Genomic DNA, 20,692 nt, shown 5'->3' with positions numbered 1-20,692 from the left:
CTGAGTGGTCCGGGTTCCGCGGGCTGTTCTCGCAGGTTGTAATTGCCTGCCGGCTGCTCCGCTCCGCGTAAGACTTAATCCGAATTGTCTGCGAGTCCTCCTTCTACTCCGAAGGAGTAGAGACTAGAGAGCGACTGACTTAACCCAGGGGGAGCGGCGGCTCCATTATCCAGCGATTACAGAGCCAGGATGTCTTTTATCGAAATTCGCGGGAGCTGCGATGTGGAATAATTGACGTCGCGACGCCCCGACTCGATGATCACGTGAGCAGCCGACGCACCTTATACAGTTCCATAAATCAATCTCCCGAGGCTTCCGATCGACGACGTCGCGTTGTACGATTCCAACCGAGAGTCGAGAGGCTCGATTTTATCGTTAATTTTTATTTCCTCCGTGTCCCCCCCCCCCCCCCCCCGTTCGCCACCACCCCCGGATGCAGGAACCCGGGCAATCAATCAATATATAGGTTTGAAAAAATAATCAAAAGTCACCGGATCGAGTCGCGCTGCTGCCGAGCGAGTGTCCATAACCCGTGTTTACTATCTTTCAATTAAAATCACCGATTTTTTGATTTCGTGTAAACATTGAGACTCGGAAATCTCTCAGCCGCGTCATTATATCGTGGCGCCAGGATTAATTAGCCGTCGATTGGTCGTTTGTTTTTACATTCACTGATCCTCCTTGTCTAGTTTTTCTTTTTTTTTTTTTTTTTTTCTTTTTACCACCGTTATACATACCCGTAACTATGCTACCTACATTCTTTAGCAGCTGTTCGCGATCAAGGAATGAAATTATCCTCGACGAAAACGTTTCCGCTCGATATGTTATACCTATATGCATGCGGTGTCTGGATTATCGTTCACTCGATTCCTTTTAATACGCTCTCCAGCACCAGGTTGAGCTCGCCTAATCGCGGTGAGCTTAGGCCTTTAGCAACCGAAGCTTGCACCCATCTAGTGCAACTTCACGTGACACAAATGATTTTGGTAAAATAAAATTGTTACAATGATTTTTCGATACCAAGATCGTATCGTTCATCCAATTTTCACGAATCCAATTGGCTTGAATTTCGTTTGTGTGTCGGTACTCAATTGAATCAGCTATACGTTTATTAAAATTTTATGATAGAATTGACGATAAAATTATTTTCAAAATTCTCAATGATCGGGATTTCTTAATTAGAATTGATAGATTGATAATAGAAAAAAAAAGAAAAAAAATCCATAAAGTCCAACGAGGTTGACTTTGTTAAGCAATCTTTGTTTTATAATTCTCCCTCCCTTCGGTTTGGAAACTTTTCATTCAGACTGTATACCCGACACATCCCTAAAGCAGCACAATATTAGGTAAAACACACATCCTAACCCGTGAGAGGATCACGAATACAGAAGACTTGGTTGAGAAAAGTTACGGCTGTGGTCACACGGGGAACGGCGAGCTATAAAACGGCGGAGCTACCGGCGGATGGGTGAGGAGCGGGGGTGGAGAGGATTGTTTGTAGCGCACCCCATGGCCTGGGCGACGGTTAGTTTGTATAGACGCCCTAAGCAAACAATGAGGCGATATTTTTTCCGAGTGGAAATTGTAAATCGTTTAGCTCCACCGACGCCACGAGATGTACCTACTCCGTATCCTTAACTGCCCCGAACCCCGTCGACGGTCTATTTTCGTACCATTATATCCAAAGTTTTCCTCAAAAAGTGGCGGAAATTTATTCGAACGTCTCTCGACGCCATCCCCCTTCTTTCCTTATTTTTTTTTATTTTTATTTTTTCTTCTTTTCTTTCGTTTTTTTTTTTCTTTTCTCTCCCATCGTCAGAACCGGTAATCGGCTGATTGATACAGTCTAGGAAAAACACCGCGAGGAACATCGAAAAATAGAACTCTGCAATTAACCGGGCTAAACGGAGTTTATACACTCGGGATATCGGTTTGTTAGTTTGTCCAGTATTTAAGAGCCGCTCGAAGGCTTCGGCTTAACGACTATCGGTTTCCACACGCGGAAAGGTGCGGGTAAATAAATCCTGCCGCATCACGAAGTGAGTTGGTACACGCACATGTGCACGAGGTGTCCGTATAGCCGGGAGGATCGGGATCGGATTTTCTTTTTACGCGTGTTTGGAGATCCGAGAATGGTAATTAAACGCCAATGATTTCATTCCAGGGCTCTGATTTTTTAATCAAACAAATCAGCAGGTTCACTTCTACGACTCCGGGATTTTCTACCCGGCTTCTTATCTCTCGGGTTGCCTCTTCAATATTTCATTTCACGCCAGGAATACCAAAGATTCAATATAAGCGGACCTCGGCGAGGAGAGTCAGAGTTCAATTTTCCCGGCTTTCTCGAGTTTAGCATATCACACAGTCGCGTCTAATTGAGGAAGAGTCAAAGTTTCGCCGATCTTTCCTCCCGTGTATAAACTTTTTCCCCACGACGTGCGTTAAAAAGGCTGAATCAATTCACGTCGCGATATTTTCAAGCATAGCTACGATACGAGTTTCTTTTCTGGCTACTTTAAGCCTCGATTTTTTTTTTTTTTTTCTCGATCGTGCATAAATCTGACATGCCTAGTGCGAAGGGACGACGTCGCCCGCGTTATAACGGGTGTTCGAATTACGGCGTGAAATAGGCGTTTAATGTGAGAATGAGTTATCGCGCCTTCGTCTCGCAACGCGATATCCCGCCGAACGCATCTTGTATGATTCATAATGCGCGTAGGTAAAACATGTCATAATTCAAGCAAGTGTTGTGAATCGAAGTGTGCCGGCACACCCTATATTTAAAGATAGACTTCCGTTTTCAAATATACATTCTACATTGCCTCATCCCAAAAGCCGACTGGCTATTTCTGACGAGCCTTGTGTACCGCATGAATTTCATTCAGACTTGCATTGCTGCACTGTTTCCGTCATCTTTTTGTCCCTCCCGACCTCCGCGACAGGTGCGAAACAAGACTCGACTCTGTGCCGAGCCATTCGTTTTGATATTTCGAACGCAGTCCCCGCGGTGTTATATCTTCGTTTGACTCGTCGCAATTTTCACAGCTCACCTTTCCGCGTTTGGAGCGGGCGCGTCGCATTTTTGCGACATTTTTTCACCCAGCTAACGAGACAGCATTCTCTTCTCGGTATAATTCTGCAATTAGCTCCGCTCTGATTCGTGTTAAAACTTTACTGCGAATATTTGTAAGTTTTTCTTAGCCCAAGTTCGTAGTTGACGGTTTTCAGCCAGACACCGACACTGCAACGGGGTCGAGTTCCAACCGCCGTACATGTATATAGAGCCACAAAGGAGGAGGTCGTTCTGATATTAATGAACATCGTTTCCTGTAAGCTACGTCGTCAAGCCACTTCCTAGTCTAGATCAACACGCAGATACAACCGGAACGTCGCAAAGGGACCACCGACCAAAAAAGCTGTAGCGCGGTGCACGAATCCTGATGCAACCTCCGGAGTCCCGGAGACATCAGACGACCTCTTCAACCGCGCCGTTAACTTACCCTCCCGGTTATTACGCCACTCAAAAAGCGATAATAGCCTTCGACCATTCGAGCCAAGGCTCGTTTAAGACGCAGTCTTATTGAAAGAAGGCGAAAAAGGATGACCATGGTCGGAGTGGAGGGACATGGAGTTCCATGAAAGGTTCTCCACTCCCAAAGTTCACGCACTGCGCGCAAATATCGATGTGATGAAGTACCGTCCTGCTAATGAGGATGGAAATGGTGTTGAAACTGTAACCGCGGCTAGTGGAGCCGGAATTCGTACCGTACCGGTTTCCGTTCCGGGGTATCGCACACGGTTGTCGATGGGGTGAAATTGATATTTGATTAGCGTTGCGCAGGTCGACTCGAACCCGTTACGGATTTGGCAGGGACGACAGGGTGCATTGGCATAAAGGAGGTAGGTGCGCGGTGGGTTCCCCAAATTCTCGGAGGTCCCGACATCGCGTCATTTCGCATCAAAGAACCGGGCCCACCCCTCGCAACTGTTCTCCTTGAAATGCTTCATTACGAGATTCCTTTGAGTCAAGGTGAAGGCTCTCTGTAAGTAGCTTTCGCCTCTTCAAAGCTCGCGCGACAGAAATGATGATAGTTCTAGGCTTGCACAGCTCAAACGGAAGCTTTCTGCAAAATAGGACTAACGAGCTTCCCGTTACAGGTGAACCTGGGAAAGGGCCACGTCCTTGATCGCGTGGCTAATATCCTTCGATTCCTTTTCAAGACGGTATTCGAATCTCGATTCAAAGTAGTACAATACGCACATCAAAGAGCTGGCTCTGTTAACTTTCCTTCTTCTCATTGGTCGCTGTCTTGTTCTGGTCTTATTTTCCCGGCTCTTTTCTGCAAGCTCCAAAAAAATCCATCCCTGTGTACGTTTTTTGTTTTTATTAAATCCTGGTCGGAATATCCGTATCGACGCTGCGGGATCAATGAGTCTACGTTTTAGGGGGATGAGTTAAGGTAGCCGAGCTGCGGAGCGAGCGAGTGATGAGAATATGAGATAAGGTCAACAACCTTCGCAAAGAATTTTTAGACCTCCGATGGGACACAGATTTCGGACCGGAGCTCAGCCACGAAAGTGTTGAAAAGTTCTTTTTCACCTTGTAACACGGCCTGCCGCCTTTCCTCGTCCACGTTTCTCGCGATACTCACAACGAAGTTGGCACTTTTTTACCGTCCTAAAAACTTTTCGCCTCAAAATACCACTTGTATCGGCTGGGTGGATCTAAGCTCGGAACGATACGTCGTTTTGTTTCCAATTTATCATATCTTTCGCGGATACGAGGTTGAGGAAAATTTCAGATTGCATAGGATTCCTCTGCCCAGTTTTCATTTCCTCTGAATTTACTTCTATCTTTTATTTTTTACCATCCTTCTTATTTGCTTTCCACGGAGAGTCGAGAGCGAATAATTTTCATTTGCATTTTATTAGCTCTTGTTCGAATTTTTGGTCATATGGAATAGGAGAAACGGTACGCAGAGCGGCAGATGTTTATCGAGCAATCGAGTCACCGTGGATCGGAATACTAAGTAATTTTTCAATGATGGGTATAAAATTTTCCAGATGAAAAGTCAAAAACTCGCTTCCCGATCCGAAACAGATGAACTAGAGGTACCGATGACGATCCTAGAGGTGAGATGTAACATCAATCACGATTAGACGTTGGTCTGCCCTTCCCGAGTCGAAAATAACGCATGATTTTGTCCTGGAATATTCGAAAGCTGAAATAACTGATGTATGGAAAAAGAATTTTAGGAAATGTAGGTTAACCGAGAAGGGAATATCTGTCGTATATTTCGGAAACACCTTCGCCTCTCGCAATAAGCGAATAAATAAGTATTATATCCTCCTCCTCTCAACCCCGCGTCTAGTTTATCTCCCGAAACCATTGAAGCTTATTTATTATTGTCCTTCTTATTTTTAATGGATTTCACCGTGACTTTATCGCGTGCCGAGTGTTCTCAATGGTTTTTATTTCCACCCTAGAGATATTAGTATAAACAGACTGAGATATGCGTGTATTCACTATTTATACACCCGGTGACACACCGTCTCTATCTCACGGTAGCGAATGTAATCGTAAATTCACTGTGCTAATGCGAACTTTTTTAAACACGCTCAGCTCAGAGATGAACCGAGCTGATCCCGGCTCAATTGGGGCTCGACGTCTCTATTATAGGAACCCAAAAACTACACGCTACGCTCAGTTTCTTCGTTCCGACAGACACCCACATCACCCAAAACGAGCCGCATGCTCATCCTGCGCGTTAAGGAATTCTCCCAAACTTTGCGCGTTGCTCTGGAGACAGAGAGGACCGAAAAAACGTCTCAGCATTTGTATTATTCGTGTTAATTTGACCGGTCATTATTCTTCGATTCAACGGAAGCCAACCATTGTTATCACTGATGGTGAAACAACTCGTCGATTAAAGCAATTCGGATCCGCGACTTCAAGATTTTTCTCTCAGTGAAAGAAAAGCGATTGAAATAGGAAAATACATGACATACGTATACTCAGAAGAAACAGCGTCGTATATTTTCAATTTTTCCCGATATATCGTCAGCATCGAGGGTTAAGAGATTTTATTGGCCCAACAAATATCGTCGTCGACCCTCGAATTGAAAAACTTTCGAATAAGTTCAACGACACGAAAGCTCGACGTCCGGCATCGCGGTGATCCGCTGCAACCGCTATAAAACTTATTCATGCTATTGTAAAGAACCGAAACCCCTCACGGATCACAAGTCGTAAAAGTTTTCACGTTATAGTGAAATTTTTTCTCTTTCTCATCACTGCGCGTATCGAGTAGCTAGTTTCATATTTTTATGTATCGTTAACTCGATGCTTGATAGGTACACCGATTTTTACGTTCAACGATATTTGTTCCTGGTTATCACCAGGATCAACAATTATTACGGAACCTAGGTCAGTCAGTCAACTATCACTGTCAACGATGAATCCCTGGTTCAATATTACTAATTAGTAACTGTTTGGCGAAGAGATCATCTAGGCACAAATAAACCAGTGAAAATTTTCCTCGCAATAATTTGTTGTGAGCTTGGAATTTAGTAGATGGTACACTGAGAAAAATTTCATTTGATACGGTAACTAGAAAAATTCAGTAAAACATTATCGTTAAAAAAACTGTTTGAATATTGTTGGAATTACGAAAAACGAGATACACGTAAACATTTTGCGCTATTTTCGATCCTTTTTGGTAATTGCAATGCAAAATCAGATCGTTCGGTTTACTCTACTTTTTTAGTTAAACAAGGCTTTGACATCAATTTATCGTTACACAAGCATTAAATTTTCGCAACAGTTGCGAGAAAATATAGTAACAGTGATCGTAATGAGAAAGAATAGTAACGGATACCAGACTTTCCGGTAACAGCTAGAAAACTAATTTTTATTTTCCACCTGGAACTATATTTTTCGATTGTGGTAAAAAATAAAAATAGTTAATGACTGAGCGGTAACCGGAACTGAAAATTTCTCTCAGTGTATAATTTCAATGGCCAGAATTTCCAACGTCGTAGAAAAAGAAGCCTTTCCGTTATCCCTTTCATTTCCAAAAGTGCCAAAAGTAGCCACTGGAACCGTATCGAGACTCGGACCACGGGCTGACTAAGGGTAGTTTTGACATCTGAAACGACGACGCGAGGAACGCAACGCCAGTTACCAAAATAGCAAATGATCACGGAGTTGAGACGTTTCGTTGCTCAGGTATAATTACGCGGCAGCCATCAGTCAAAAAGTAGCAAGCTCGCCGCTGGAACATTTTCATCCCACGTGTTCAACGTCGGCTGCATTACAGGCCGAACCCACTTGCCTCCCAGCTCCGTAAAGGCCGGCATCTGTTGGCACATTTCTCTTCGTTCAATATTATTAGGCACTCGGAGATCCGTGTAGGTATATCTTTATCCTGTCCCGCGAGTCTCTCCCCGGGTTCGGTTGTGGAGGTAGGTCAGCTTCCGCCACGTTTCTTCGGTGCACAACGATCGATCAACGTTAAACGCTATCAACACCCGCCCAGAACCGAGCGAGAAAGGCTACGGAGACGCCGCGTGCGGCCTAAACGCTCTCAAAGGCCAAGTTGACGGTGCGTGTCGTCGCTCTTTAACACCGCTAATAGAAAACGCACCGAGCAACACCCTGCAGTTGGTATCAATTACTCGATCTATCTCCCTCGTCAGTCGTCCACCTTCGAAATCAAGCCCCCGATGATAATCGACTCGCTGAAAAGCCACACCTCGTTTTCACGTCAAAACCAACTATACCCGTTTTTTTTTTTTTCTTTTTTTTTGGATTTTTTGCGGGCTGTATTCTTGGTTGTTAGAAAATTCACTTGGAAGTAAAATTGTACATCGCACTCACTCTGTAGCTGTCATTTTGTTTGGCGTGAGAGAAAATTTTGTGTCACACAAGCTCCGAAAATTAATATATACGAGTACGTATAGATCCGGAATTAAGTACAAGTGAGTCTAAAAACAGGCGTTTTGATTCTGCGCCGAAGTTCGAATCCACCGCCGAATTTTATTAAAACAAAAATATATATTTTTCTTGGCATCGTGTTTTGTGTTCAATTTAATTCAGTTTAACATAATCAACCTGATAAATTCCCAGCTAATTACTTGATGGATTTGGCTTGAATTGTGGGTTTAACAAATTATCATAACATGTATACAATATCTTTGTAATCTACCTCCGTTTCCGGTTTTAAAATTATTGCCTGACCGAAACTCTCGGACAATTGGACAACTTTTACGACCATGAAACGATCCGTAGCGGAATTCAGCGTCGGTTGTTCTTCCCACGTTTTCCTCTCAACTCTTTTCGCAACTCAAATTAAGAAATTTCTCAAATTTGATATTTTATAATTAATCAGTTTTCGAAATCTGAATCTGGAAAAATGCTCGACAGTGCCTCATCGTATGAAACATTCAGATCTTGAAGAACAGATTCGAACAGATCAGCAGCCACGCGTGTAAATTTAATACCTTGAAAGTTTTCAAATAATAAAGAAGGCCCTAGAAAGTTCTGCGTTATATCCAAAAAGCCGAAACTCACGAGCCCACGAGAGCAAAAACAAGGCGGCGTATTACAGAAAGCTGCAGCAGCCGAGCCAAAGGGATGAGGAGCAATCGAGACGAATTTATCGGCGAGGTCGAAAAGTAACCTTAATCTCTTGAGACATCGTTGGTAAAAGGACGGCGGCGCGAGGAAGGGAAAGGGTTTTGAACTTTCTCAGCATTTCAGGCTCATTTTTTGTCCAACGTTTTTCCGACGCCAAGGATACCGCGATCTTCTTGCCAGGGAGAAACGAGGCCTGGCAAAGCGTGGCGCAAATCCTCAAAGCGCGAAGATCGTTATTCTTGGCAGCTTATCGCGTTTCGGACTGGACAAGCGCGATTTCCCGCCGCAGGTATTAATTCCCGGCATTCCTTTTGCGCCTGCGCGATTCTTTCCACTTTTGTATTCCACCGCAACCCAGCTTTTTGTTCCGCCACCTATTTACACGAGCAACTATCCCGCGCCTCACGCTTCGAATGAAAACCACCAGCTAAATTCACTCTCTGGGCCGAGCTTTTATTTCCAAACCCCCATTCCGGATCCTCCGTAGAACGGCTCGCGCGGGGTAATTTTGTTAGCAAAGTAGATATATATTCGGACTTGCTCGTGTCTCGCCAATTTTGCAAGTTGTTGAGTTTAATCAGTCGTTTTGTTTTTTTCTTACCCTTCGCGCGTGTGGTTCGAAAATTAGTTTTTACTCAGCGCACGGAGGAATTCCGTTGCAGGCCGGCTAATTGGCCTAGCGTATTACGGCAATTTTTACAACCCTTCCCGTGCGCGTTCAGCTGATGAAGAGAAAGAATCCTCGATCAAGCGGCGAAAGAAAATTAACTCTACTGTACGCAGAGCGTTATCTGGAGTTTCATTATTCCTGAATCAATTCGAAACTGGAGTTAATTTTTCTGAAGCGTTCGTTACACACGCGGAAGTTTATAGTTTGTGCAATGTTAGCTCAGCGCCCAGGCGTTGACACCAGGTATTCCAGTTTGCGAACATCCAGGGTGCGAACTCCGTGAAGTTATAATGATATCAGAATTGAAAAACGCAGTTCGAGCCGCGTCAGCTTCTGGTTTCTGGTCGGAAAACGTCGACAGGTCGCGAAGAGATACGAGTAAGTAAATTTCCCCGTCCCGTATGCATAACACAAAAGCAATGTTTCCCATTACGTAAGGGGATCAATGCAAACGAGAACGAGGCTGGGCTATGCAAATTGGCCCACACCCTTGTCGTCCGTCTGTCATCCCCGACCCTCAACGCCCTTCGGCCGACTCAATCCCGGCCTTCGAGAACGTCTGGAAAAATTCATAAGGGATTTCGTATCGAACCGGCGCGTGACGAGAAACCGGGAACTCAAAAAACACCGTCAAAAGAAAATCCAGCCGGCCGATTCAGGAAGAGAAAAAAACATTTCCTTTTCTCCGTTGCAGCGACTTGGAACCATTTCATACAGTCATTTTTTCTGATACACGCTAGTAAAGCGCTTCTAACGTTTTTCAAAGTCGGTAAAAATTTTGAGAAAAGCCAAAAGAAGTTAACCTTATACAATCATCGGTATTTTTCGATTTCTGGGACCCGAAAACTTTTTACAGTTCGATACGGTTCAAACCACCTTCTCCGACTCATTTGCAATTCAGGAAATTTAAAAACCAATCAAAGCAATGTACGATTAAATTCCGTGAAAATACGAGATTCCGCCGTTTTCCTCATGTGCGAAAAGCAAGATCTACACACGCGATGGTAATTGTACGTAGATCACAGCACTGTTGTTCTAGCGAAAATTCTAAAGGGATTTAGATGCTAATTTGTCGAGTTTGAAAAACATTCGTTAACGTAACTTCAATCTATGTAGTGATAAATAATTACGTCGCCACAATCGCTGTAACTGCAGTCACTGAAAAAACTATTTTCTGCGCTGAGAGAAATTTTTAGTTCCGGTTACCGCTCGGTCCTTAACTATTTTCATTTTTTACCACAGTCGAAAAATATAGTTCTAGGTAGAAAATGAAAATTAGTTTTCCAGCTGTTACCGAAAAGTCTGGTATCCGTTACTATTCTTTCTCATTACGATTACCGTTACTATATTTTCTCGCAACTGTTGCGAAAATTTAACGCTTGTGCAACGATAAATTGACGTCAAAGCCTTGTTTAACTAAAAAAGTAGAGTAAACCTCAGAAACTGATTTTGCGTTGCAATTGCCAAAAAAGGACCGACGATGGCGTTTTTCGTAATTCCAACAATATTCAAACAGTTTTTTCAACGATACCTGTTTCACTGAACTTTTCTAGTTACTGTAACAAATGAAATTTTTCTCAGTGCGTACATGATTATCCTCGAATCTACCGATTTTCCTTTATTCATCGGTTTCTTCCTGACTAATCTTGGCTCGATCAGACCGCGGAAGATTTTCTAACTATCTCGTAATGGCCTCGTCCCTTTTCTTCAGGGTGTCAGAAGGGTCGGCGCGACAAGCCACGGAGAGCTAATAGAATTAATCAGTTTCAACCCTGACCTCGTCAGATCCGAGCTAACGAAATTGCGTTCGCGATAACGAGTTTCGATTCTCCAAGACGGATCAATTTGCGAGATTAAACGCTTCTTCGAGTTTCATCGATTTAATGCGGAATCAAATTCTTCGCATCGAGGATCGAATGACGGCTCAATTGGACAGGAGAGTGTGTTTCGTTGATCTCAAAGACCGAGCGCCGGTGAGATTGAAATTAAGTTTCTTTTTTCCGGAATTTATTTTCAAGCGATTTAACGGCGTGCTGTGTGCGATGTTCAACGGAGCGTTACGATTACGATGAAAAAATATTTCCGCGAATCAACCTCCCGTATAACCAACGCAACGCAATTTTCAATCCAACGAATACATCCCGAGTTCATATTCATATTGTTGGGGCTGGATTTAACGGAGCGAAAATACAGCCACACATGTTATACAAATTGTGAAAGAAGAAACGACACTCTATTTCATCATCGCATACGTACATATATTTTATATATTTCTTAACGTGAGCAAAAAAGCTTTGCTATTTCGCCCCGAAAGACTTGGACATCTTTTTCTTTTTATTTCTCACCAGTAGGTATAATCGTGAAGTTTTTGAGTCTTCTTAATTTCCGAGTTCTCTGAATTTTTTAAACAGCTTTCGCGGCGTCTTTGCATACATTATTATTATTATTATTATTATTTTTTTTTTATTAACTCTTTAGCGACAGAGCGACGCGCTTCTAAATTTAAAAATTCTGCTCGTCGTCCCTGGCGACGGTTAATAAAAGTGGAAAGTTTTACCCTCGCCCACGCAGCGTTCGGTCTTCTGCATTGCATGCATAATTTACGTAAGCCTCGTGCATTGTTTACTCGGTAAGTCCGGCGAAGTTCGTAATTTTCCTCTTTTTATGTTACAGGATACGAACAGACGGAAAATACCCCAACTCAAAATGCCGGCAGCAGTCTCGACTGCCTGAGCATGATCGTGCAGAGCATCAGCGGTGCGCCGTCTTCACCGATCGAAAATCATCACCCGATTCATAATTAGAAGTTAGATCTTTTGTTAACCCGAGTGTAAGAGCGGGAGAGAATGGGAGAGAGAAAGAGAGAGAGAGAGAGAGCGAGCGTGTGTTTCGGAGGCGTAGAACCCGATCCGCCAACTGTTTGAAATTCAGATTTCATTCATAAAATTGCTCGAGTATAATAATTGTTAGAGAAATATTTTTTCATCAATTTCGAGTTTATTGCTGCAACTGATTAACCAAGTTTGAAATTTAATCAAGTGCGATAGTCCCCGGTTAAGCAGAGTTTCAAATTGAATGAGACTCGCGTATTCCTGCATGAATTGCCGCGTTCATAAAAAAAAAATATATATATAGGCAGCAATAAAATCCCAACCGGCTAGTTTAATCAAACCAAAGTCTCTAAATCAGGCTGCGAATAGTCGAGTAATAATCGCAGAACCTGATTAATCGTATACATGTGTAAGCAAACGGTGTAAATGTTTAGGGATATGTTTATATCCACTATTGCATATAACCGGACCAAAGATACCCGACTGTTGTACGACTGTGTAATTTAAACGTTCAACAATCGAGCTTGACGAAAATATTTAAATACCGAACACTGGCACCGGCACATAAGAAAATCGTTATAAAAATAATCAGAACGGACTGTACACGACGGCTTCGACGATAGATTGATCAAAGCAAATTGACGAAACGAAAATCGTGGACGTTATGCGTATAATGGGGCTTACGAATAGAAACGGTAAACTTTTCAAGAGATTGAAAACAAACTTTGATCCGACGTCTGCAACGTTGCCATAATTGTCGCGTGTGTATATTTGTGACATTCAAGTCACGATCCGAAGGGACATTCAACTTTTGAATTATTCAAAATACATGTTATCGGTACCGTCGAACTTACGGGAATTCAGAGTCTCGTAGATTTTCTATTAATTAAATTGAACGTGATACAAAGACTTGATAACGTTTGGCACGTTCAAAACGACACGTGGACCGTACTCTAGATTCTCGTTTAATTTTCTAAGCCCCGTCAATTGCCTTTTAACGACGTAGCGAAACTCGTCGAATTAACGCCATAATAATCTCAATTAAGTGCCTGAGAACCAATTTGCAGCTACAATACGAGGCGAAGATTGGTTATATTTCTATTAAAAATAACAAAAAATAAAAAAAAAAAATGCCTCAACTACGTACTCACTAACAAATATATATTAATAATACGACTTACAAGTGTAAAACAGTATATGCGTAATTTTATTTTTGAAAAATATATTGTATTATAAATACTATTTTGCTCAAGCAATGCAATCGTACATGGTACACAACACATACCTAATTATACATGTACATGTAAATAAAATGCCAAAGTAATAAAGAATATCAAAGTGCGAAATACCAATTTATGTGCATAAATAAATTCGTCAAGTTTCTCCTCTGCTCAAAAATCTTTCCTCCATGACTTTGTTTGAAAAGTGGAAACGAAATGAATACCGAAATCGATCAGAGCTTCGTTTCTATCAAGTACCTGTAACGCTTCGAGGCGCCCGTTTAATAAGGTACTTTTCATCATTCAGTAATGCGGTAATTTAGAGGCGACGCTACGTGGAAAAAAAAACAATAAGGGCACGTCCATGAGGAAATATTAAGGATCCTGAAGCAAGTTAAGCCCTCTTCGCGGGATACTTTCACCTCACTATGTAATAATACGAGCCCTAATATATTTTGAGAGTGACTCTCTTGCCGGTTCCAAGCATCAAACATTTTGACGTTGCAAAAATTACGTTCTTAATATACCTACTCTAGTTATTTTGCAGCTAATCCCTTACGAGATTGACTAAATTTATTGGAACCGTAATACCTGACCGATCTCTCGGTGATCTCTGAATAATTTTAACCGGTGAAAAAATCGCCCTTTAATCCAACAGACACGATTAATGGCTGAAGGGTTTCAAGTCTGACATAATATTCAGCCGATCCGAGTTTCACGAGGCGCGACGCTGCACTTTTACGTCTATCGCATCTCGTTATCTATCATTATGCCGGAGCCAACGTTGGACTATTACGTGATCTTGCTGCAAAAGAGACTAGTCGACTGGAATAAAACTCCCTTGAGTATACTTCGCGCCTTCGGAACGAAGCGCCGGCTCTCGAGGTAAGTGTAGGTATTATGGTACTTTGACCCGTTTAATTGCCTTCTCATTAACCCGCTTTTAGTATACCCAATGAAACGTTTACACAAGCTTTTCGCGTTTTTATGAAACTCCCATGCGAACGTAACGAAGACGAAGCTTGCACACCTTTGATCGAGGCGAGAAATTAACAGCTCAAAGTCTGCTCGTCGGAGGAATTTTCGGAGTTGGTATTCTCCTCTTGCATGAACCCTTCGAAGCGCCCGTCTTCCGAAATAATTTCAAGCCAAGGATCAACGCGCGGCTTCCCAGCGATGATGAATTTCGTTGCGTCGAGGAATTCAAGCAATTCCCAAGCTCCTCGCAGTGGTTTCAGCTGGTGTATGGAATTCCCGAGAAGCTTGTGAAACGGGGAAAAAGTAACCGAACCGTACAGAAAGCTTCATTAAATTCCCATACGTCAAAGTGTGAAGGAATCGTGGGGATCATCGTTGCTGCTGCTGCTGCTGCTGCCGCCACCACCGACTTCGCGCCGTGAGAATCATTAGTAAAAAGTCATCAGTCACAGTGTAATTAACCAGATGGTTAACCGCCGGAGGTATTTATGCGGTCCGTCCGTACGCTTCTTCACTGACGGAACGTTGTTAATGATATATTCCGCGCTTACAACCGTCTCGACAATTCTAATCATCTCAGCGCTTGTCACCCCGACTTCAAAGTGGCCGTCGTCAATCCTATTTGGACCCTTTTCTCGGTTGAAGAAATCACGATTAACTCCCGAGTAGCGCGTTGCTTGGCCATTGCCGAAATCGCGTTATTTTGCCGATGCAGAAAATGTTACGGGTATTCGTCGTCGAGTGTAACACGCTACAGGCATTGGGTATCAGAAATGGAAACTCGCTATTGCCCGTGGGACAAAGACGTCGCAGTCCTTTCATCGTCCGTAAGCATCCCGGGACCTAAAGATCGTCGCCTGAACTTGGCGATAAGAAATTGGGAATCCAAGGATCGGTGATGTTTCGAAGAAATTGCTTTTATTCAAGATTTTGTAGCAGCTTGAGGTGGTCGAGGTTTGCCAGAAATCAATTCTTTTATCAATTCTGTTTCTAGGGAGTAGGTTGAGGTTGTATCAAATTATTGTATTCGTAAGCTACGCAGATCTCTTTGGAAATACGTAAATAGAAGATAATGGAAATGGAAAAAAGGTTATAGATATCGATGTTTCCTTTCAAATCGCTTCGAAGTAGTTGATAATCATGCACATCTCTTTGGTTTCACTCTACGATGGTTCATTTATCCAGACGACCACTATCAAAAAAGTCACTTAATAAAGTTTTAGTTTTTTTTCAATAGACAATTGAACGTTACCATTTGTTTATAATAATCGATATCGCTGCAATGTTGTAAAATTATGTTCGCTCTTGCTTATAATCTCATCATTTCGACTTTTTCACATTTTTTCAAAAACGTTTTCGTATTTTACGGATCTAACAATTCCATAAACAGTCAAGGTACGATCATCCCTTACTAAAACTAATAAGAACTATCAATTTTTGTATCCAACCAACCTTCGCATCATAAGTGGGATAAGAAGGCTGAACCCTGCACCGAGAAAAGTCACGTGCGGAGCGATTGGTTAGAGAATTTTTTTTTCACCTCGAGCACTCGCAGCCGACAAATACACGTAGTTAAGGTGTTACGGGGGCTCGCACGAGCACTGGTGATATAAATAAGAAATATTTTCCTCCCTCTTTTTCCCTCCGCTGGCACGCGCACGTCAGACAGAAATATTTGGGGTCGTTTTATAAACTAGCGTTACTTACGAGAGGTCCGGAAAACCTGGCAGGAAGCTGTTAAGTTCCTCTGGAGAGGTGCCGCGTGACTACGCCAGCTATTCAAGATCTCGCAAAGCTGGCGCACTTGAGATTGCACGGAGTTTCAATAAGAGAGTCCATTAATTATAAGGGGAGGGTTTCTTATCTCTGGAAAGACCGGCCGCAATTCTTCGACGAATCAATGACAGGCACAGTCCTGAGAAGCTTTAACTTAGGTTAACGACACCGTCGAGGCGTACCGTAAATTAAGAACCAGAAAAGTTCGGCCCGGATTTCGTTTCGGTAACTACCAACAGCGGTACGAGATAAAGACACCCTGCTGTCGAGTGTTTGGACCCGGGATGTGTACAATAATGGAGGAGTGTGAGCTCGGGATGAAAAACAGAACACGCAGGATTAGCAAGCGGGCGTGAAAGTCTCCGGGCTACCGGATATTCGAGCCGAAAAATTTTCCCCCAGAGTTGTAACAACGTGTATGCTTAAGCGTTTCTGCATGAGCGGTGTGATCCAGGAAGTATGGACGTCGCGATCGATGGCAATCGGTTTACCATGCTTTGCTTTCTGAAATACGAGATCGATGGTTGGCCAGCGTGAAAGGCAACACCGAAAAATACCAGCACCTACGCTTTTCGAACCGCGTTGCTTTTTTCTTTTGTTTGTTTTTTTATTTATTTTTTTTTTTTTTCCAGCCAGGTTCAGGTCTGGGAATATTGTCTGATTTAAACGCGGTCCAAAATCCGATTTCGGTTATTCGATCTACGCACAAATGGTTAAGTCCGCCAAATACTTTAGATTAATTCCATTCCAGAAATTGGATTTCGTTAAATCGCAGCCTAAATTCAGTCACGCAGTTAGAAGTTTATGTAGGTGTGACTGTTGCAACGAAATAATGTAGGCACTTTTTCGTTTCTCCGTTTTTAATATTGAAGAAGAAGAGAGGTGAAAATAAACCCTTTTCCACTTCAATAGAAGGTAGGAAAATTAATTTCCTTTCTCTCTAGAGAAGGGGCTTGACCCTTTTCCGGCTCTTATCGTGTGTCTGCCTGTTAACGGACTCGAAATAATTTAGCAACGGTGAGCAAAAAAAGGAAATTGGCATCAGGGTTCGTACCGGGATGGCGATGCCCGTCTACAAAGCCAGGAATTCTCCTCTCACTTTCGCCAATGCCGTTGCACCACTTTGCCCAAAAGTGGTACTTCCGGTAGTCCTTCACCTATACATCCATACACACCCCCACACCGCGTTCTATACCGACTACCGAAACAGTTTGCCTAAGTGGCACTTCACTTTTTGCAAATGGTTTGTTTATCGCGACCCTACCGTTAATGAAACGAGCCGAGGAATTTCAGTTATATGTATATTAAATTGGTAATAAAACCAGGTAACACCGAAATTCATCTACGGTTCGTGTGTGATGTATCTTTTACTGTATGTAAGAATCGAACCAGTTACGAAGATTTGACGAAAATTGCCCACAAAATTGGAGAAAAAAAGTTAGCCCAGTGCATTAATTTGAATAAAAATCCAAGTCCGTAAAGTTGCAGTATTAGGTACGTACCTACGGTAACATAGGATGCCCGTAGTCAGCGTCTGCGTCACCGGAGGCAGCTGATATTCGGATGGATTTATGTTAGCTTGGAAAAGTCCGTAAAACCTCGAGTTTGTCCCCGAAGAAAAACAGACTGCCCCCAAAGCCGGGCGCGGTAGCCCTTGTACCTCGCACCCCAAGAGCATGGTTTATTGGTATTTTCGTTTTAGCACAATTTCGGCACGTTTTCAAAACACCGTTCGCCTCTTAAAGTCTCGACGGACGCATCTGCGCCCATTCGTCAGCCCTTGTTATCGGCAAATTTAGAATTTTGGAAGGCCCCTGGGGACGACAACCACCCCCACCGCCGAGACGCAGGCTCCGGGCTTTCGGGGCTTCCTTCGCACGTTGTTGTCTTTCCTTTGTCGGGCGACACCGAAGTCGACTTGTAAACTTGTGTGCATCCCCTCGCACGCACGATAAGCACCTTGTTCCAGAAACCGACAGGCCTCGGAACTCGTGGAAAATTAATTTGAGCCATCGTGAAAGAAATCGGAGGTGGAAGGTGGAACCGGACCCTCCGACGCTTTCACATTTTCACACGAATCCTGGGAGCTCGGACACTCGATCAATGAGAATACAAGCGTGGAGCGTAAAAATTTAATCGTCGGTATCCAGTTAACCTGGTACAAGAAAAAAGCGGATAGGTACATTTATCGAGTATGAGATTGAGAGAAAGCTCGGTAATGGTCGGTATATGATAACGTCTGATCGTATGATCGTCTTGTTCGTCAAACGAGAGCTGCTTCATCTACACGCGTGGAATGCTGTGGTGTACCTACGCCTTTATTGTCACATTAGGTGGGTTTGATATACGTGAGAATATATCGTATGGCTAAAGGGGATAAATTGACGTCGGGATTAAGATTCGGTAAAAATTGACGACGTAGGTAAGGAAAGTTTATTGCGGTACTCAATTTGACGAGATGATTACGAAACAAGGAATAGTCAGAGCCTCAGCGATCCGTTATCGTCTCTTGGGAACCATGGAGAAAGAGACGCCATCTTGCGAAATTCTTTTATGACCCGGAGTGATAAAATAGTGTAAAAGAAGGAGAAGGAGGTCAGGTTCTACTGAAAATAAATTGGCATGGCTTACCTCTCGTCTCCTTTATCCTCCCTTGCACAGTTTCACGGTTTTAGACTCGCTCTTGTTTCATCCCTTGGTTTTTAGAGGAGCGAAAAAACCCGCCGCGAAACAAAAGGATCGTTTTTATCGCACCGTCCGGACAATTACAGACTACAGGTACAAAGATAGCTAATTAAGAGGTTTCTCATCCTCCTTCATACCGAACACCGAACTTCTTCGAGCTGTTGATTTTTCTTCAACCCGCGAAAGCTTCGTACGTAAAAGAGATTCCATGACACGCCGCTTCGACCAACGTTTCACCCTCTTTCCTTTCGATCTCCACCTTGATTTTTTTGGTTCTAGCATCAATTGTAATAAGGAGCCACGATTCTTTCAAAATCTCCTAAGCCATTCTCGAATTCGATATTTCTTTTCCCGTTATTCCGATCTTCATAGTCTCTAGATTCTGGCTTTGAGGCTTTGAATCATTACGTCTTCTCGTGAAAACTCATAACAGAACAATAAAGTTACGTCGTTCAATAGTCATTACCGATGAACTTTAATGAAAAATTTCGACCGCTGAAAGTGCGATTTTTTTTACAACAAGCAGATTCAAAATTGCATTTTACCTCCGGTAACACACTTTCAATTTTTCTTGAAAAAATAAAATCAGGGAATATTCTCTAGCTGAAGATGCAAATTTTGAGACGATTTTGGAAGTGCTGATTTTAATCACACCGTCGATACGAGTATTTATAACTGCGCAATTCGACAACGTTTGGTGGAAAAGTTGTTTGATAGTTTTAATTTACACTTTACGCGGTTAGTTGGAAAGCAAAATTTTGGGTTTTGAAAATGACTAGTCGAGAAAAAATAACTGATGCAGGACTATAGGAAATTTTATAACTGATATTTAGTCGAAACTGTTTTTATTGTTTTTATTTGTCTGTGTGAACACACGGCGTTCTTCGTAGCTTACAATATCGATCGATACTTCAACGCAACAACGAATGTCAAAATCGAAGGGAGTGAGCCGAACGAGCCTCTCGATTTATCTTTACACCCTCTCTGTTTCTCGATTCGAAATTAGGCTTCGAGACGCAACAAAGGCATCTGATCACTCTGCGCGAGGTAAAAAAAAGAGTCTCGTCATCTCGAATGGAGTAGGTATAGAAAAAAACTTCCGTAAAACATTAAGTTTACGCGAAAACTTGAATCTCATTGTGAAAAACTTTCTCCTTACGGGTCTCTCATTCTCTTTCTACAGCGATGAACTTGCTTGCGGGAAGAAACGGCCACGTATCTTCAGAAAAGATCCTCCGCTCCCCTTTTGTCCCTTTTATCTTCAAGTTAGAGCGATGTTCCGCCATCACAAGCACGGATGCTTTGAAGAATTTTAATCTTCCCTGGGTATTAAGAAATTTCAAAAGCGAACAAAGAATCGAGCCGCAACGATAGCTTGGTAAGAAATATTATTTTCGTGGGTATATATACACGAATCGGCGCGACAAATATATATTTACAATTAATTGAATCGATGGTTATTCAGCTCAAGTTTCATGGCGAAAAAACAATTGTACAACGCCGTACGCAGGGAGTGAATTTTTTATTTATTTTGGAACAGGGCACGCGTCACGCGGGAGATAAATTACGGCTCTTATAACGACAGGTGCGTATTTTTGGTACATAGACGCATTAGACGGGTTAGAAAGTCGGAAACCTTTAACTCAGGACACTTGCCCCTCCGCACCCCTTTCCGTTTAATGGCTTATTTACCAAAACACACGACTACCGCGGATGAACTTTGGATATTTACAGGTTCCTTCGAGCCCCGAAACATTCGGGCCGGAAACGGGAATTCCAAATCCAGTAGTTCCGCCGCTTTGCGAGCATAACGAAAACCGGAATTGCAGCAGCGTTTCGTACTCAAGTTTCGCTGCGTTAAATTCTCCCCAAAATACGAGGAAGGAAATCCGTG

The 20,692-nt window shown here is 42.8% G+C and overlaps 1 protein-coding gene across 3 annotated transcripts in view; it reads left to right on the top strand.

Annotated features, from left to right (window-relative positions):
- Positions 1-13,312, top strand: part of LOC107222397 (transcription factor SUM-1) — a 62,280-nt gene extending 48,968 nt beyond the window's left edge. The window contains exon 6 of one of the 3 annotated variants that reach the window (XR_006903764.1): positions 11,982-12,100. Coding sequence is in view for 1 of the 3 variants with exons in the window: in XM_015661756.2 (XP_015517242.1) it covers positions 11,982-12,112 (131 nt within the window). In the remaining 2 variants the exon portion in view is untranslated. Of the gene's footprint in view, positions 1-11,981 lie in introns of all 3 variants that reach the window. The other 2 variants (XR_006903762.1, XM_015661756.2) reach the window with 2 other exon arrangements.
- Positions 13,313-20,692: the final 7,380 nt, after the last annotated feature.

The sequence above is a fragment of the Neodiprion lecontei genome, chromosome 4 (assembly GCF_021901455.1).
Source record: "Neodiprion lecontei isolate iyNeoLeco1 chromosome 4, iyNeoLeco1.1, whole genome shotgun sequence".
NCBI classification, from domain to species: domain Eukaryota; kingdom Metazoa; phylum Arthropoda; class Insecta; order Hymenoptera; family Diprionidae; genus Neodiprion; species Neodiprion lecontei.
This window is presented reverse-complemented; position numbering and strand designations above follow the sequence as displayed.